Below are 20,423 nucleotides of genomic sequence, written 5' to 3' on the forward strand. Positions count from 1 at the left end.
TGTACAGTTATACTTTAATGTAACATTACTGAGAAAATATATATGCTGTTAAACAATTGTATTACTATATTTACATTGTTATTGTATTTGTTCCAAATAAACTTGATTACATAAACTTTTTGTTTTTCTTAAAATATAATTTTGAGGCAACATTTAAGCGTTACCGAATATTTTCAAAACAAAAACAGTTGTTTGGGGTATTCCGGATCTTGGTTAGTTCCGGATCAAAGCAGGTGAAAACAATCAATTATGAAAATTGTAATAAAAATTGTCCTAAACAGTTAGTTGATATTGGAAGAGTTAACCTTTTTAAAGAATTCAAACAATTATTTGTTTACAAATTGCGACTTTCGTGACCTATTTTTTGTGTCAGACAATCGGACATGCGCACTCGCTCTTTAAAAAGTACGGGAAAATTATGGCGTTTCAATGAAAACATCGGAGTCTTACCAGTAAGTATTGTTTAAATGCATCATATTTATACATCAAAATGTTCACAAATATGTCCTTTATGACCCAAAATAAGCCAATATTATATCGGCCACCTGTGTAAATTGCCACATGTTATGATATGATATTGATCGTTCAGTTACGGATCACGTGACTCCCAAATTGATACTCAATGGGGGATTTTCTCAAATGTATTTTGAGCTGTCAAACAGCTTTTATGGGTTGTATTTTTCAAAAGAAATTGAATATTTATGCTTATTTTCATTTTAATGTTCAAGTGAATTATTTGAATGATCATTTTGACATATCCAGGATATATCTATGATAGTTTTGTTTAATGGAACATTGGATTGAAAATTTTAAGCTTTAAAAAACAACTTATTTACTTGAACTTAGTCTTGTGTCTTGAAATACATTTAATTTAGTTGAATTGTTATTTTCAGAAATGGGAAAACCAAAACATCAAAGCCCAGCTGTGAAGAAAGCTAAATGTATTAAAAAGAAATACCAAAGTGGATCCCCCGGGAAAGCCCTGAGATGTAGACGAGCCATTATCGCAATCGAAAAAGGTAAAGTCTATAAGAAAATCTTCAGAACTTTATGGTGTATCCTATGGTTATTTACACAGGCGGCTTTCTGGAGAAGTTGATTTAGTTGATGTTTCTAATAATTACCAGTACATCTTGCACATTAATATTTTGTTCATCTGTAACTGCCTTGAAATTGATATACATGTACATTTGTAAATATAGTGAATCTTAAAAACAAATACACGTATCCTGTTTTGTGATATTCAAATTCAATTTCCAACTAAAAACATAAAATTTAGTGAATATACCTCATTTAATTTTGATCAATAAATACTTTCTGTTTCAGGTAAAAACCAGTGAGCCAGTTCCTGGTCCTTCAGGCACAACTGATGCTACTTTGCTGAAGACCATTGTGTTGGAGAAAAGTGTTATTAAAGGATACCATGTCTACAAGATCAAGCCACCTATTACGGATCCGCCTACTAAACTTAGGGTGGACTGTGAATACACTAACATCGTAGACAAAGAGGCATGTTTTTTGTGGCTGCCAAACCTTGAGACATTTAATGAACATATTCATGACATGGTTACAGACCAAAGTAGACAATTGAAATTATCCGACATTGCCGGCCTTCCCATTGGTCATGTACCAAGAACATTAGCAGGGTTTTTCAGAATAGTTCTTGACGAGGAGGGAAGTATTTACGCCATTACAACTGGTGAACCGTGTCTAAGCTTTCCTCCCTGGCCAGCACTTAACGAGAAAGGAGGGGGTGCTGTTATCCCATGCTCCTATTTCATCTCGTGTCCATCAAGAACATTTGAAATGTCTGTCTCCCTGTTGCGCTCAGCATTGGAAACAATGCAAGAAGGTTCAGCTATGAACGTGTCATTTATTAAGTGAAAAGAACAGTTGTTTAATTGATGCTTAATGATACAGGTTAAAATCTTCCAAGTGTGTAATCATGTTTTTTAAATGTGATTTTTTTATATAAGTCTAGTCAAACTTTGATTCGTTTTGTACACCTGGTATGTGATGTTATAAGTGTGAGTATTTTTTGATTGATGCTTGATGATACGGGGTAAAATCTTCAAGTGCTTTAAAAATGTGATTTTATAAGTCTAGTCAAACTTTTATTGTTGTGTATACCTGGTATGTGATGTTACAAGTGTAAATATTTGTTTTGTATACCTGGTTTGTGATGTTATGAGTGTGAGTATTTGTTAATTCCTGTCTTATAGCTGGAATCTTAATGAATGCATGTTCTAAAGTTGTGTTAGTTTGTTATTTAATGCTAGCATGTATGTTTAAAATACAATCTAGTTAAATCATTGTTCTCTTTTAAAATGCCCCCTTTGTTAAATTTGAATATGACATGTCCACAAGGCATATATAGGAATACATTGATTAACTGGTACTAATGTATGCCACAACTTCTTAATTCAATGTGAAACACATTATATACTTCTAATTTAGTGAAGTGTAACCCTTTGACAAAGTTTTATAACTACTTTGAGAACACCCATACTTTGATCCGAAACTGCCCAAGGTGAACCGGAAGTAACCAAAATTGGTAAGGTTATTCAAGCGTGTAAATATTAATAAAAGCCGTAACATTTTGTTACAAACAAGTTTGGTTCAACTTAGGAATAGTTTGTCTTTCATTTTATATAAAAAAAATAATTCATACCAATGGATTTGAACTAAAAATACGCGAAAAGGTTGTTACTGATCCGGAATACCCCAAACTACTGTACGTTATTATCTTAATATAATCTTATTATTAAAAGTACTCGGTGAGATATATTCGTTACACTGTTAGTAGCTAGGGGGGTATGTGATATACACCCCCAAGCTACTAACAGTGTAACTAATAATACAGTTACGGTACAACTCATAATTGATATTTTAAGAGAATTGTGTTCAATTCTATAGATATAGTTGTTATATCTGTGAGATGAATATAATAAATTAAAAAGAGTTAATTAATCTTTTTCACCATACATGTATATATATAAGTCATTGTATTACATTGAATTCGGTCACGGGTCATGTTCAAATATGAATTGTGTGATATACTTATTTGAATAAACTTTCTTTTTCTTCTGTCCATTCTTGTCCATCTTTTGTTCTCCCGGATTGCAGGTGAAGTTATTTTCAACAATAATGAATCGAACATTGGTGGATATGTCCAAGGCTTTTGTGAACAGCCAACATTCGGAAAAAGTGTTCTTCATCTCTATACATTGGATTGTAGCTCAAAGTCGATTTTATTCCTAGCAGGAACAGAAACTACCCTGTGATGCGATTTTCAATAATAATGAACAAGACGGCCAAACTGGCCCTATATCGTTCACCTGATTAAATTGACTAGTCAACTAGTCAGTGATTATTTAAGCTGTTGGAAAATGAACACTACAGGATATCAAGGGTCTGGGCTTTGCAGATTCAGAGAGTATTTTCGAAGACTTTCTATATAAGTATAAAGAAAACCTAAGATCCCTGGGGCTGGGCTATTTTCTCCCAAGAGGCATACTTTGAACGAAGGACCAATACCTGAGGCTGCTTACCGAGTATCATGGATCTGGCCCATGCCATGGTGTTTCAGACAAGAGATTCAAAATGTTAACGCTTGACGACGGAAAACAGATGTTGGGCATTAATCGATCACAATATATAGCTGTTAGCATTTCGTATTTGGGTGAGCTAAAAAAACACACACACAAATCAGAATATTTCATTTCGTTTCGTTTATTGAACACTTAGATATCAAAATCATTGTATTCTGCAGCAGAATATATAAATAATCGTACAGTCTAAAGAAAAACCTAATAAAAAAGACGATAAAAGTACATGTTCTAAGCCAGGAAAGATGAGAAAAATATTGACTAGTATAATAAAAATAATAATAAACTGTTGGAGGACATACATGTTATTTGTTCGCATTTTTTTAAAAATCATTCCCAAAATTTAATATTTAGTGAATACGTATTTTTTTAAAAGCATATAAGTATGTAGAATTATATTAAATAATATGGTATATACAAAATAATACACATAATATAATAATGACTTTGGTGCGCTATACAGTAAATGAAATATGACGAACCGAAAATGATTCATTTGCACAGGACAGTTGGTGACATTTTTGTTAACCATTTTTTGGTAATGAGAATGAATTATACTAAAACAAAAACAAACACACAAAATGTAAGGCATTCTTTGATCATGGACTCCTCACCCAATCTGACATTCACTTGCCGAACAAAACGTGCAGTTCTGTGCCCAAAACAGCTGCCAAATATGTAGTACTTATTTCCTGGTAGTGTTTGCCTTTTTAAATATGTGACAAATGCAAACGTGTTGAAGTAAGGAGATGACAAAAAGTAATGATGATGATGATGACGATGATGATAATGAGGTGATAATGGTTTATGTAAGTATGTAAATACTATGCACCAATAACCAATCTCCATTCATTATTTGCTACACCATATTCAGTAAAAGTAATACTGGCTTATGTTAAGAATTAATGCTTGAATATATAACTGGCAAAAGGAAACAAATCGCTATTACGAGGTTACAATCGAATAATATCTGAATGCTCAATTTAAGTAAAATGAAATTTCATTCCAGATGATTCCATCTCAATAAACTTCAATACAAGTTCGCAACCAAACCCATATATTACTTCAGGCTTTCAAACAGTTCCTATCTAATCTATGTCATGAGGTGGTTGTGCGCATGCGCATTTCGCAACAACTGGTCACGTGGTTTCTACTCGGCCTTGACCTCTGACTCCGCTGTTGCTGGCTCTTCATCCTTTTTCTCCTCTTCGATTTTCTCCATCTCCAGCACGGCGTCGCCCTCGTTGTCTGTTGTGGGGACCTGCAGGGAAACAGTTGCATGAGTATAATTGTGTTACGATGCACCACAAGATAACACAAGAACAAATCATATTAGTCATTTTGTTATGACCCAATTCATGAATTGCATTGAATATACATGTATTACATGAAAGTATGCAATTTAAACAATTTTTAATTTCAAATGAAGGTGACTTATCCCCCTTAACGTCGTTCAAAGTTAGCAATACAGAAGTACACGCTGATTTCAAGTGGTTGATCTTTTCCCGCGTTCTGTGACGTCATTTGAAAAAAATGTTTCCGGGACGTTCTTTTTACAGAATGGGTAAGAACGGATTACTGAAAGTTTTTTTTAACAATTCTTGAATGAAATAGTGAACTATTGGTGTAAATATAAGGAATGAATTGCGGGGTTGATGTCATTATCGGGGATATGAACGCAATTGGGTTGGTCAAAGTACACGTGGAGTTTCGGACTCCACACACATTGACCAACCCAATTGCGTTCATACCCCGATAATGACATCAACCCCGCAATTCATTCCTTAAATGAACTCCAAGTAAGTCATCAGCATTACCTCGATGAGTCCAGCCTTGCTGCTGTTCAGCTCGTCCGTGTTCTTCTGTTTCTTGGGTTTGTCAGCGGGCTTGCGGTGCTTGAGGACGAATTTCCTGGTTCTGCTGAAGGAGGCGCCGGCGGCGAACACGTACTCGTATACGAGGGCAGCAACCAGCCCGCCGATGATTGGACCAACCCAGTACACCTGATCGTACAGAGAAAAAGACGTTAAGTCATCTGCATAATGAACGTCTGTAATGATTATTTTCATTTGCATCCAAAGTCCTATCATATAAAAGACTCATTATTCTTAAACATCTTCAACATAAATATACGCCTGTGACTCTGTTTTTGCTCATGTAAGTATGCGAATCCAAAGGACGCACTTAAGCAGATTTGAAGATAAATCACTGTTTGTGTGCTACGTAACGGAACATGGGAGAGTCAGCTAACGTGCAACGGTTACGTAAATGCTACGTTACTGGACTGCCAAGTGGTCATTTGTCATTTTCGCACTGTTTGGCAATGTTTCGACGATCTGCTGATTGTGTTTAAAGTTGTTATTTTAATGTATGAAAATCAGACGTGTAAAATAAGTCCATTTGAACTCAGAATGACTCAATAGAAGAGTATATACAGGTCAAGAAAACCGGTCACTCAGACCCGCAGTTGCCCTTATTTGACAAGCAAATAAATTGCGTGTCAAGATGTTCATATTCACACATAAATTTCATTGATAATGTCTTCACCACGCATTATTGTGGCGCTTATGTGGATGCGAAGCGTTTATTAATAATCAGAACAAGGTCATGTTTGTTTACAAAATGTAGTACCTAGGAATGTCGACAAATTGAACTGTTTTATTTATGGGACCTTCGTCGCATGACACACATTCCTAATGTCATAAAGCGACAATTATTTTACCACGAAAAGGTCACTTGTTGTCATTTTTGTTAATTTCGAAATAGTTCGCGATTTGTCAGAGTATGGGGCGATAAATAATGGTCAGAGTATGGGGCGATAAATAATGGTAATATCCGCAGTCAACCATTTGCTGGGTATATTGAGTTGGTTTTTGCTCGAAACAGGTCTATATTCTGGCAAACGACTGAAATAAATACTTGTTTTACCCGCTCGGAACTGCTTTGGTAGTTACAGCAAGTTTATTGTACATAAACACCGCTAGGGTTCATCCACTTTAATCTAATTTCAAGCCACAAAATCCGGCTGTTCTGGATGATTTCATGCCCGAATTTTCAGTAAAAGCCATAGCTTCCAGACAATTTTGTAATTATCTATCAGAAAAAAATGCAACTAAAAATGTTGTCAGCATCAACAGATGGGCACGTTTATGATTACCTGAACGTATTCACGCTTCGGTATTTCTAAATAAACATTTTGTTTTGAAACTTCAGCGGTAAAGATGATTATGTTGTAAGAAATCACATCGCTACAGCCGAGTCTATGAAGTTGTTATCACGCATAACTCTGATTTTTTTATCAGATACTAAGGGCACATCGCTTCCGCTGTGAAACTTTTAAAGTAGGTAAGGGTTTTACCGGCAATTCATTTAATACGTTTGATGTTGAGGAATGCGTATACGTGATTATAGAATGAAAGTATGTATATCGAAATAAATTAACTAATGAAAATAAAGTGGTTCAGACATTATTAATATTTGCATTTATATATATATATAATTATAATCAGTGTGGGTCTGTTATCTTTACATCAAAATATTCTTGGCAATTACAATACGTAACACTCCTGACATTTTGGCAGGTTTCATACTGATAATAGGATTCGATAATATTGTGGGGTAATGATAATGGCGCGAACGAGAGAACAAAACAGCGGAGTAGCGTTTGAAAAAGCGTTTAAAGAGTACTCTTTTATCCACACAAAAATGCAGCGGGATTCCGTTCCGGTATTTCAAATTAGACGGAAAGAGCATTGTTATGGTAACGATCGTTTTGTAGCAGTTTTAGTGAAACCTTGGTTACCGCAGGGCAATAAAGTGAACTTAAAAGATTTTCGTAACGTCCATAAATTAGCGTTTTCTGTTCAAAAAGCGATTAAATTAACGAATGAGATATGTTTGCTAACTCCAGATAACTCTTGTCAAGCACTTCAGAACGAAATTAATCTTAACATTTACTTGTCGTTTTCGGGATAAGCAATGAAACGTGAATATTTTTGAATAGTTATATTAAATATGGACCCACATGACACGAGAATGGATAAATGGTTGGCATCGACCCCGCGGTGAACCTTTTTCTGACTATCTATGTCAAACCCCAGGCCCATATCAACATTCCAAGCGGCACAAAGGTATACATGAGGCATGTGTGGCGGCAGTTAGGGACTTTTTCCGGGAATACATCTGGTTTTCATTGGCGTCTCCTCACGATCATTGCCTCAGATTGGCCCAAAAACTCCAAGCTCTGATTGACCTTGATTTGATAGCGCATGCACACGTGCGCTGGAGAAATAAACAATTTTCTCGAGCATTGATGAAACTGTCACAGTAATTGGACGTAAACACAGCACTCGAGAATGAAGCAAAGCAAAGATCATTGTAATTAAAGTATTATTGAAGTAACTCAACGCAACCAGGAATTCACCGCATAAATGTCAAGTGCCGACAAGAAATGCAATATGTTTCTAAATGTCATCCTTTGAAGCTTAACTGGTTATTAAAGTATACACCACATTCACCATAATGCGCATGAAGGACAGAGAACTACATATTTCGGTTATTTTAAGAAAGGGATCAGCAACTTCCCCCCATCACATGTTTCCAATAAAGACCCCGACGTGAGTAATCATCAACAATCGGCATAAAAACGACCCCCGACAGGGACGCAGGGGCTGAAGCGCATAATAAGGCCCACTGGTTTTATTGATGTTGTACAAGGCTGTAATTTAATTTATGACATAAAAGACCCCTAGCCACGGAGACAATAATTTTCCTAACGAACGCGGGCAACATTGTCATTAATCAAATTGGATACTTCATTACAATAAAATCCCTTCTCGATGAAACTGCAAACGTTGAATATTCTCAACTGATACATTTCAGTCAAACAAGAACAACAAACATAGATGCAACTTATCTTGGAACAAAATTCTTATCGTTCTCCAGATTGGCGGCCAAATAAATAAATGGCAAAATATCATGGAATAAATCTAAATGAAAATCTTATCATTTGAAATCAATCAGGCTGACTCATCCAGAACATGCACTGGCCAACAGGTTGCCCGAATGGGAAGAAGATTTTTTACTATTTCTGATTACATTGATGGCCAATGTTTTCCATATATACCTTGCAAAAATGTTACCACCAGAAATCATACAGATTGTAATGGGATTTCCAGATTGTGTTTGCCAAAGGTAGAGGTGGGGTGTGGGGATTGTTTTACCAGCATAGCCTTAAATTTGGACAGTTTCAATCTGTCATTAGGGAACGAGGGCTACCATTCCTGTCACATATATATGGGATATATCAAGCTACTAATTTTTCTTTTTTCTTGCTAGAAGAATGGTGTACTGCCTTTTTCCAAATTTCTAAATTACTGCAAACCCTGAAAAATGATAAATGTCAAACGCGTAGCTCATTTGCAATGAAGCGAAAACAATATTTGCTATATTGGCACACACCCTGTTTCATTATAACAGCATTATATACGCGATCAAAGAGGCTTTCCGTGAATTCCTGCAAGATTCAGAAATTCTCGAGTTCTAGATACGTTTAAGTTCCCAATCTCAGTTTGAGAATCATTACGTTGATAATTCAGCGATAACGGAATAAGTTACCAACGAGAATGTTATTGCCTGAATTCAGCGTAACCCTATAACCCATGAAGTTTATTTGATAGTAAAGATGGCGCTAATCAAAAGAAAATCGTTCCATTTGCTCAAGTGGTGCTTGTGGTTTAATGACTGAAATAAGATTTGTGCAGGAAACACGCTGGGGTTCAACCTCAATACGGTCAAGTTTGAGTGATGAAAATATTTTAAACATATATTTATAGACAATTTTAGAGATAGTTAGACAATTAAAATGAATAAAGCAAACATATTTGCAGAAAGCTATCGTAAATTGAACAAGAGACCCAGATGTCATACATGAATCAAGTGGGGAAGAAGAAGAATACCGCTTCGCCACTTATTATTAACTTTAGACATCACAGGGAACACCAGGTGCCCTCGGTGTGCGTTATTATGATCAAATGAAAAGAAACAGCGATGAAAAAAGCCCATAATATTGAGGAAAAATATTGCGGCTTTTGCCAAAACATTCTCTTTGATACCACGGTGTTTCACCGATTTTTGCTACAGAAAAGTGCAACGTAAAGAACATCCGGAATATTACCATTTCTCGAAAATATAAACACAAAGCAAGTCAACTATCTTGATCAATAAAATATCAATTAACAGGAATGGCTGGGTAATCTGTTAGAAATGTCAAGATTCCCTAATAAGCGAGATAACGCCGAGATAAAGGTGCAAGTGGCAGCGCTGCCGCCGCGCATGGCTTCTGGATGCGCGAGTGATTGAGGTGCCATGAGTGTGCCATCTGTGTGTCAGGGCTTGAGTTGTATCTGTGAAATCTGAGACTAAATATTACATGATCAGGTTTCAGATTTTGATTACGTGAATATTGTAACACTATACTAAGACTTTTACTGACCATGTGTTTCGTACTTTGTAAAGCGTCAAGGACGAAGCCCTTAACTGTCTCGAATTTAGACATGGATGTTACAAGTTCTGCTAATAAGTGCTTGTTTAGAAAGCAGGAAAGGATTATGTTTCAATGTCAAGTCAATAGCACTTGTAGATTTATAAAATTAGAAACGAGGAAAGCTAAACATATCTCACACATGCTTGAAACAGGGCGTGTGAATGTGAAACCAAACCACATGGCCCGCCAGCCCCGCCACATGGCCGACGGTGCAGCCTTCTACTGAGTGGCCAGGGGAGAGTTCATATTTACAACTATGTTTATTGTAAGCCCTCCATCCGTCATCCTATCATAAACATTCACGTCTGGAATGTGTCTGCAGGTCTGTTTTTACAATACACAGGGGCGAGGTTTATCAAACCCGCATTGAGCGCTCACATGGGATTTCTCAGGTAGCACTATCAGAACGGGATTTAGCATCAACCGTGAAATGTTTCTTTGATAAGCCGATACGTATGTGAGTAGATTAAACATTTGACCATCTTAATTACAAATCAATATGCCCATAGCCTTCCTTTCATCTGTTCGGCATTGTTTTAGATCTAATTCCCCAAAAAGTGTAATGTTTTTGTAACAAAAGAAAAGTCTTCAATTGAAATTTGAAATCTGAAACCATATCTTGGTTTTATACTCTACGAAATTCAAACATAATTATACGAGTTCAAAGGGAATTTTATCTTAACACAGCTATCAAGTAAGGGAAAACAGCTGCTGCAGGGGACCAGGGTGTCGAGAAAAGGGTTGACCAAATGATGCAGTGCTAATCAGAAAATGATTTTCATTATAATAAACCATTAAGCCAGCTAACGTCAGGCTGTAATCGAACCGTCTTGTTAAAACCATTGTAAACAGAAGTATGAATTGATTATTTTGGTTAATGTAGATATGTGTAGAACTTTTTTTTTAAAAACTCATCAGCGCAAAATAAAGGTCTAAAGTGATGAAAACAAACTCTACCAATATAACACTCAGCTCGCATATGTTTAAATGGGTGCTCCTATGAAAAAGTTAATGCGTGATTTAAAACGTTAAAACGTACCCAGTGGTTGGCCCAGTTGTTCTGTACGAGAGCGGGTCCAAACGTCCGTGCCGGGTTCATGCTCGCCATCGTGTAGTTGTACTATAAATAGAAAATATGAAATAAATAGAAATGACATCAATAAAAGCAGAGCAAACCGTCATCAAAATTACCATCAATCTTAAAAGATGAGCCGTCGTCTTATTTGTAACTTATTTTTATGTTATTTCTGCGATTTGTGGAAAATGTACTGGTAGATTTTGTTTTATCTTTTGGTGGTATCAAAATGTTTTATAACACTTTAAGGGCCGTTTTTCTCCTTTTTGTACCAGTAAACATGTCAGACAGAACATAATACGAATACGTCGACAAACGGACCAAAAGAAGAATATTAATTCAAATATAAACTGAGTAAGAACAACAGTATAAAAATGCTGAACTAAAAATTATGAGCGCCAAAAGTAATAGTTGCAATGGGAGTTTGAGCTTTTTTTTAAGAACCTTGTCTGTGCATAGACACTAAAGCTAAAAAGCATGTAACTACCATGTTTGAACTTTTTTATGGTCTTAAAGGGGAGGCTGTTTTAATTTTGTTCATTACCTGTCACCGCCGGCATTTTTAGACAATCACGACATAAAGGGATCATAGATTCAATCTCTGACAACTAGTAATAGTCATCAATAATATAATTAGAACGTATTGACTTCCCGTGGGGACATAAAGGTTTCCCATCATTATTTCAGGATAATAAATACTTTCTCCATTAATGTATGAATAACAAAGAGACTGATTTGAAGAAATTCAGAATACTGCGAAATCCACGTCGCGTGCGCACGTGCTGGCACGAGCTATTGATTTTAGGATTTGTTCAAGACTCTTTGTTCAACTAAACAAGGGACCTCATTAAAGCGCGATCAGCTCCTAATTCTGTGAGGAGGGAGCTGTATTGATTTAAATCCTCAGTCTTTTGATCTAATGAGATCCCCGCGAATATTAGGCCATTTCCATGATACGGTATCAAAACCAGTGTCATGCGGCAATGAACAATAAATTATTGATATTACAGAAACGATTCAATCTGTTGAGTGGCCCCTTTAAAGAGGTTTAAGGATCGTAACATGGTCTTGCATGCTTTGTCAAGGTAACAAACTTAAATGATTTTCAAAATTTTCTGGGCGCTGAATTTTCTGCTTCAGTATAAATTAGTGTCAATTTTCTCAAACAACAATTGTCCGCGCGTTTTGTCGCGCTGATGCCAGGCATTTATCTGCGCTAATGGTTGTTGAAAATGTCACCGAAATTAGGGCTTTATGCAATTAGGCTCTCGTGGCGTTTCCCTAAATACCGTGTGAAATATGTGGTTTCTACATTTTTATAGTCCATTGGACAAAGAAATAGCGCTTCACAATAGCATGCGTCGCAACTGATTCGAAAATTAAAATCAGAGAAACCCACATTATCTTAACATGTAGACGTGCCATTATGATATATTGAAACATTACACAGTAGCAAAAACATTATTGAGACATCAAAATCCACATGTGTAACAGCGATCACAGGGCGCATTCGATCCCGGGGGCGTTACACTGTTTGAAATACGAAACGATGATTGGTTAGCGCGAGGCCAGATGTCAGCGTTACTACGACACTGGCGCGCGAAACTAAACACCAGCTTCTGAATCTACTGCCTTTATGAATGAGACCGATTCATCGCCCCGAGCTAGGTTCTTTGTTGCCAAAGTCACAGCGATTTCAACCATCATTTATCTGTTTTGTTATCTAAATTGAATCATTAGCGTTCAACTAATGGTCGATGAACTAGTAATACGGCTCTCTATTGCTATGAAAAGAAATCCATTCGACACACACTCATAAATGCTGCATTTAAAAAATGTTAACTAAAACAATGCTACTATGAAAGTATGACACCTTTTTCATCAGAAATCAGAAGTAAACATAGTAATGTTAGTTAACAACTTTCCGTGTTGTTTTGGGGCTTCTGGTTTAGCTTTGTCGTATTGCAGTACATTTAAAACAAAACACTATATATATTATAAATTAACTTACGGCGAAGAGGGTGCCGGCGACAATTGCGAGGCCGATGGTGAGGGGAGCGGATCCGCTAAGGTCGCATCTCTTGTCGTCGGTGGAGGCGAGCACGACAAATACGAGAACGAAGCTGATGAGTAGCTCCACACCAAAACCCTGGGCTTCCGTCAGTGTTCCTCGCACAGCCGTGACGCCAACGGTGTAGCTGGCGTCGGCGGACAGACCGCGCAGGATGCCGGCGCCAGCGATTCCTCCTACAAGCTGGGCAATGATGTAGAGGAGGCCGCGAACAACGGACGCCCGGCGGCACACGACGGCGGCAACTGACACAGCTGGGTTAAAGTGACCACCACTGACATGATTAAAACACCATACCATCGATCCATAGATAAGTCCAAAAGCTAAGGCAATCTGAACAATTGAATTGTTGATGCCATTATTATCAATTGCACCGCACCCGAATAGAACCAGAAATAGGGTTCCGAAGAACTCTGCTACAACAGCGCGCCAGAGAGCGGGCTTGCACAGATCTTCGATATTTTCCTGCATGATTTTATTCATGTTCTTTCATCCACTGCCAGATGTAAAATGCCAACGGTTTCTTTTGACTCTCAAAAGGGCGCGGTTTTTATACGCCGGGTAAATTGCCTCTCTCTCGCCTCTCCGATTGGTGAATGGTTTTAAATCTCCCGTCCGTAGCAATCCGAAACTCTCTCTGCGCATGCGCAACTTCCGTAATTGGAACTTTGACCTTCGAACTCTAAGCGTCTCTGAAATAATTGATAGGCTGAGAAAGAGTTGTAACACCAGTGCGTACGGGATTGTGAGTAAAGTTGTGATCTGGTGTTTTCTTTCCACTCACTGTTGTAAGTTCACAAGACAAATGTATGTGTCAGCATTGGTAAATAGGTTAAGTGTCTTTAGACCCTAATGATTTTATCTGTAACATTCACATTGACCGAATGCCTCAGATTAAAAAGACAAAGCCCAGCTCTGGTTAGTTTTGACAGAAATTATATATAATGTGTTTGATAAAATGCCATGGAAATCGGATAATGAAAAAACATATTTTATGTGCGTTCCACGTTTGTAGCAACATTCCTGCTCAGTGGTTCACAATATTACTGAATATATATTCGGAATTAGAATAAAATACGGCAAAACTGAAATCTATGCTGTTCGATGATTGATTCCGGAGAAGTCATCACTAATCATCTCAACACAGCGCTCTTAAAACCTGTGAACAACATTTTATTTAGAAATAATTCCAAAGTCTATATAAATTGTGTGTTTTGTGATTATAGTAATGAATATTCATATTCATAAAATAATAATTTTCTATTCATTTATGTAAGGTAGCGTGAGATGACATTTCGGTTAAGTTTCAAGGTTTCCAAGAAACACCCTATCATCAATAATTTTGATTTGCCAAACTTTATCCCCAATGATATACACTCGTACGTTAAACATATGTATGAAATGTAGAATGATATTTTACTGAAACAAAAAATAATGTTTCAGGTATGTTTGTTAATTCGTAACTGGAATGTGACCGCATTCTTTTCTGAAATAACAAATGACAGCGGACCCGTAAAATACACCCCACGTTACAATGATATTTATGTATACAGCACCGCTAAAACAGTTCATACATACATTGTATTGCAGCGTTCCATACAGCAGGAAACCTTCGTTAAATAAAGCCGCTGGGTATACAGTGGAGGGGGTACATATAATTATAAATCTTATAAATATACCTTTAACTTATATTAGGTCACTTCAATGAATTAAAACTATTGTTCTGAAATACTTAAAGCTGCACTCACACAGATTGACCGCTAAAGCTGCACTCACACAGATTGACCGCTAAAGCTGCACTCACACAGATTGACCGCTTTTACAATATGTGTTTATTTCTTCATCTTAAAAAGAGCCATTGTTTGCGCTTGTCTGGGAATCAGTAATACCAGACTGCTGACAAAAGATCAGATCGCTGTTTTTCATATTTTCTTTAGAAAACTGATATTTTATGGCAAAAAGCGTTACTTACGCTTGGATAAAAAGCGAGTCGTTCGACAGTTTTCCGGCGGTCTAGCTCTCTGGCGGCCTGGCGGCGTGAAGTTAACGGCTTGGCAGTCAAGCGGCCTGATTCATTGCTGGATCATTTTCTGATTCATGTTTGTATACTGTAGCAATGACGTAAAAAAGTTGTTAAAATGGTCAATCTCTGAAGGTGCAGCTTTAACAAACGTGTTACGATGATTAACCTTTAAATTGAGGCTTTTTTTAAAATAACACTAGATTTCTACCACATCATGACGCCCGGGCTCGTATTCAATAACCAAATCGAACTTAAGGTATTAGCCGCGTAATACACACTTTTTTAAAAGCTTTAACCGACAACATAGTTATAATTACGGTACACTATGGGACTTTTATCCAAATTTTGAAGATTTTTTACCGTGAATTAAAAAAGTTATTTATGTTTCATTACACCCACCCCCAAACTCCAAGGGCTACAAAGAGCGACAAGTAAATATTTTGCCTATATTTGATTTTTTTTCGCATTATCAGAGATTATGAAATAAACACAACAGTTTCTGGTAAAATAAACTTCAGTTAACAGAAAACTAAAGTTCAAACGAACACATTATTGATACACATGGAAAAAAATGATTTTGATTGATCTTATGATTCTTCGGAAAAGAGCAGTTTTTCGATGTTTGAAAATATATAGCAGTTTTATAAAATTCATAAAAAATAGTTAACTATAAGGCAAGCTGCTGAAATCATTTTAGATATTATCTATGATGTCTATTGAACAATTTAAAAGACAATTTATGATAGTTTACCGTCCAGTTTTGAAGAAAATGTACATAATGTCATGTTACCATACATTTTTATAGCTAATAAAATGCTTAAAAATCAACCTTTTTCTTGTAAAAATTTATAAAGCTTAATTGGACTTATTCATAAAATGTACTCTTTCAAATAAATGAATTTTACTTATGATACTCACTCAGAATACAGAGTTTAAAACAAATGAGTGTACTTTTAAACTAAAATATGTGAAGAAACAAGAACACTAAGTGGGCTCGCCCCTCCAAAAATATCAGAGTGAAAGTTCTCAACTAATTTTTTTTAATATTATAACATGTAAACAATCTCTGTAGGTAATTTGATGTCTATCTGTTTTATTTTGTCATTGGTATTCTAACATTTAGTTTTTTTCACAATAATTCTTCACTCTTCAACAGTTGAAGTTTGCTCTGTTCCCATGCTTTGTACTTGTAGTGTGTGCACAGATGATAACTACTCAATGCTGAGTCAATGCTGATTTGGTTTTCATGCACCTTCAGGTACTTTACCCATCAAGAATGTTTAGTGCTGTAAAGGAAAAAAGTTGTACTTTTAAGCCTTTCTAACTAATGAGTATAGATAATTATACTGCCATACATATACAAAATAAAATATTAACAGTTTAATATTTCTCGACATTATTTTGAAAAAACAACAACAAGCTGATACATACATGTATATCTATAAAGAAAATTATTAAATTTATCAATAAAATTCATCATCATCATCATCATCATCATCATCATCATCATCACCACCACCACCACCACCACCACCACCACCACCGCCACTTGACCACCATCACCACCACCACCACCAACACTTGATTATTGAATACAGTGTGTTTATAAAAACAAAAACCAAGTCAAATATGTTTTATATGAAATACTCACATTATCTCGATCAGATGCGACTGCCTTGTGGATGGACATGGCTGTCAAATCCGCTCTCAAGGAACAAACATAGTATTTAATGCAGGCTGGAATTCTTCATAACCCAGTGTTGTTGACTAAGTAATATTCAGTCATTTTCCTGCCTGAAAGAAATTAGACTTCTGATTATCAACCAGCAGAAACTTCCACCGTAATATACAAATGCACAAGTATTATACATTCTGAACTAATATCTGTTTTAGCCAAGAGTAAGGGTTGGTAGGCACAAATGTGTAGTTGTTGTGCATATGGTTGATAATGATTCACAACAGTATGGGGTTTTAACGAGACCTACACCAAGCCAATGAATGTCAATAGTGTCCTAGCAGATGCGGCTTCAAGCCCCAAACCGTATATAACTTTTTTTCACAGGTTAATTTTGAAAATATGCATTTTGTAAACAAATAACCGGCATGTACATGTATTGTGGTATGTTAGAAATAGGTCACGTACCAAAACACATCATTTTTAAACAAAATTTTAAGTCTAATATTTTTCTAAGATAAAACAATCAATTTAAAGATTACATACTCATATCATATCTTAAACATAAGTTATGTACATAAGTACATATAAAAATATGTAACATGTACATAAGTACATGTAAAATATGAACATGCTGTCTAAACATTTAGCTAATAAAAATGATTTAAGAATTCCAAAGATAAATTAAAAAACAAACGTTTATGAACACATCAACGTACAAAACTGCTCAAGGATACTTACATTCAGAGCCCTTTGATACGAATATCTGAATATCCCAGTTCCATGCCGATTGTTGACAGTTCGTTTTTTCGAGAGAAAATCTTCTCTTACGCGTATATTTCACTTATAATCCATGTTTTACTGTAATGACTCAAATTGTTAGATGTATCGTAATCAACTGTCAGCGTGTACTTTTAATGTTTATTTATTTTAAACTTATATTCATGAGAAAAACATCACAATGTTTCCAAATCCTACGATGTAGAAATTCCATTATTGACCTATGAATAGCCGGGAAATACCTTCTGTTTCTAAAAATAGCAACATCCGGTACAGGCCGAATACGCCCGATATTCGTCGCGATCTGTTACGGCGAGTGGCGATATATGTCGATGTAACCCGATGTTTCCCGAGTTGTATTACATGGCTAATACCTTAAAGCGAACTATAAGAGTTGAATCTAAGCGTTTTGATTGGACTGTCATAATAGCTGGCCAATCGACCGAACGGAATCACTGAGGGATAAGAATAATATAGAATACTTCATGGGCCAACACATGTATGTTCGGATCGCTACGCGTTGGTGAAAACTTATTATCAAAAGAAATGTCCAGAGAAGCAAAGATAATAAAACAACGAAACTCAAGCAATATTTGGACGTTTTATTCATTTTTATACTGAAATTCAGCGGCATTTCGGTTTCCGGTCCATAAATGCGTAAAGCGATATTCCGGATTCAAACAATATTTTAAGTACTTCCTATACAGCGAAAGAAAAGGTTAGCGACCTAGCCTAAATATTAAATGCCAGAACGCAAGTTGTTAACCATCCACATCGGTGTGTTGATTCCCTATGAGAAAATTGCTTTACAATATACCCTCCCCCCATCCATTGTTTTCCATGGAAAATGGCCGATGTGTTCCGAAGGCTAGTCAGTTAGATGACCTGAAATAAATAATAATGCTTCAGAAGAGCTCGTTCGCTACGATAAGAGGCAATAGGCGGACCTTTAAACACCCGCGAAAGTTGAACTTGATTCTTAATGATTAACCCTACCTGGCTGCAATGACATTGGCTGAAAAAATAGGCTGTATTCTAATTATTTGTTTGTTACAATGCAAGTACACGTTACACGTTAAAAATAACATTAGATTTGTATTGTATGTGTTGTTGATATTGTTCATTATACATGTCAGATATACACTGTCCGTCTGTCTGCCTGCCTGTCTGGACAGACAAAGTTTTCAACACATCCTAAAGCGGAGAATCCTTCATGAGTGTATCGACTCTGTAATAAAATATCATCTTTTATCAGAAGACATGCTCTCTGCAGAAAGGATGTTGTGCAAAACTGAAGATAAGCATTTTTTTGTATTAGAAGTGATCGTCGTAAAGTACCATGGAGCTTTCTTTGACAATTAAATTATAAAAAGGTATCCATTATTTGATAGTGAATGACGTTTAAATACTTTCGCACGCGCAAGACATGCAACTTGGAAACACAAACAGATGTTGGACGCAGTATATGTTTTTGTGTGCGAATGCAAGACATGCGCAAATATTCAGACAATAAAACGACAGTTGTCAATCAAATATATCGACGAAGAGGGGTAAAACCAACATTGCAACTTCATTGACATTGACATAAGTGCATTGTAAACTTTATTCATTAAAAAACTCGAAGAGAAAAGGTGTATCTGGACGAGATAATTATTATATTGAGAATAGCTTAATAACGCAAAATCGCTACGTTGCTAAAAGTGATGTCATTTGTCCTGATGGGAAAACAGTCACGTATTGAGTACATTCAGAACAAACACATCGGTGTTGATTCAGTGTTCACGATAAACTGCCTGCCATTCTATAAATAATTCTCAGACACTGCCAGACGTGTAGACATCATGACCTAACTGTTGTACTCGTTCGCTATCAGATATACAATCAAAATTATTTATTTTGAAACATTTCATGCAGTTAAAAAATTGTAAAAATTGATATGAAAAAATACCAACCTCCTCTTAGGAAAGACGTTGTCTCATAGAGACGGCATTTTATCTTTTCGAGCTATCAAAAGTTGAATTGTGCAATATTTCAAATCTAATACCCTGGCAGTGTTAGCTTCAAGCTTTCCGATACATTTGCTATAAAGAAACGCTTCCATAAAGAATTTATGATTTAACATTTTTGTTCATTCCCTTTTTCGAAAATAAGGCTATTGTACTTCCTGCCTGTTGTCGGAACGTTTAGAAAATATATCCAGGATCTGATAATACTAGTAGTAAAAGTGTTGACGGTGCGGATTGGTTTCCCGCTGAAATGTCGGCAGTGCACAAACTATAAGTACTAATTGCAAAGACTATCTTTGAAAAATACTGCAGCCGGCAAACAGCGGACTACGTTATGATCGGTCGTCACAAAGTAAATATAGAAAATTGTATAACATTCATAAATATATACACATTTTATACAATGGCAGGATTGATTATATGTTTCAAATGATCCGTCTATTGACTAAACAATAGTATGTCAGCCATGGCTACAAAAAATGAAAGTTATTGAAACTACAATGTAGTATGTATAGTCGTTGTTTTACTTTAGACTAATATTTACCAATACTTGTGAAAATCGTTTCAGAATACCCAGAGTATAAAAGTGAAAGTAGATTGCAGATGATGATATAAAATAAATAGATGTGAGTGTACTTTGC

At 36.0% G+C, this 20,423-nt stretch overlaps 1 protein-coding gene and 2 long non-coding RNA genes across 3 annotated transcripts; 1 reads left to right on the plus strand and 2 right to left on the minus strand.

The window, feature by feature from the left end:
• The first annotated feature begins 243 nt into the window (after window positions 1–243).
• On the plus strand, window positions 244–2,563 carry LOC128245068 (uncharacterized). Its single transcript, XR_008263048.1, has 3 exons — window positions 244–452; window positions 894–1,019; window positions 1,327–2,563. It is a non-coding gene; the product is annotated as an uncharacterized LOC128245068 (long non-coding RNA).
• Window positions 2,564–3,708: 1,145 nt separating this feature from the next.
• On the minus strand, window positions 3,709–14,090 carry LOC128243738 (aquaporin AQPAe.a-like). The gene is made up of 4 exons (XM_052961660.1): window positions 13,239–14,090; window positions 11,192–11,272; window positions 5,426–5,611; window positions 3,709–4,869 (listed from the first exon to the last, which is right to left on the minus strand). The coding sequence occupies exons 1-4, from the start codon at window positions 13,779–13,781 to the stop codon at window positions 4,759–4,761; spliced, it is 921 nt and encodes a 306-aa protein (XP_052817620.1). The 5' UTR covers window positions 13,782–14,090; the 3' UTR covers window positions 3,709–4,758.
• Window positions 14,091–16,216: 2,126 nt separating this feature from the next.
• Window positions 16,217–18,067, minus strand: LOC128243739 (uncharacterized). Its single transcript, XR_008262882.1, has 3 exons — window positions 17,738–18,067; window positions 16,973–17,115; window positions 16,217–16,607 (listed from the first exon to the last, which is right to left on the minus strand). It is a non-coding gene; the product is annotated as an uncharacterized LOC128243739 (long non-coding RNA).
• Window positions 18,068–20,423: the final 2,356 nt, after the last annotated feature.

This window comes from Mya arenaria, chromosome 8, assembly GCF_026914265.1.
Source record: "Mya arenaria isolate MELC-2E11 chromosome 8, ASM2691426v1".
Taxonomy (NCBI): domain Eukaryota; kingdom Metazoa; phylum Mollusca; class Bivalvia; order Myida; family Myidae; genus Mya; species Mya arenaria.

Coding starts and splice junctions, on each gene's coding strand:
- LOC128243738 (XM_052961660.1), bottom strand. CDS start 13,781: ATGAATAAAATCATGCAGGAAAATATCGAAGATCTGTGCAAGCCCGCT. Junction 5,612..11,191: donor ACAACTGGGCCAACCACTGG/GTACGTTTTAAC, acceptor CTGTACGATCAG/GTGTACTGGGTTGGTCCAAT. Junction 4,870..5,425: donor GCAAGGCTGGACTCATCGAG/GTAATGCTGATG, acceptor GTTTCCCTGCAG/GTCCCCACAACAGACAACGA.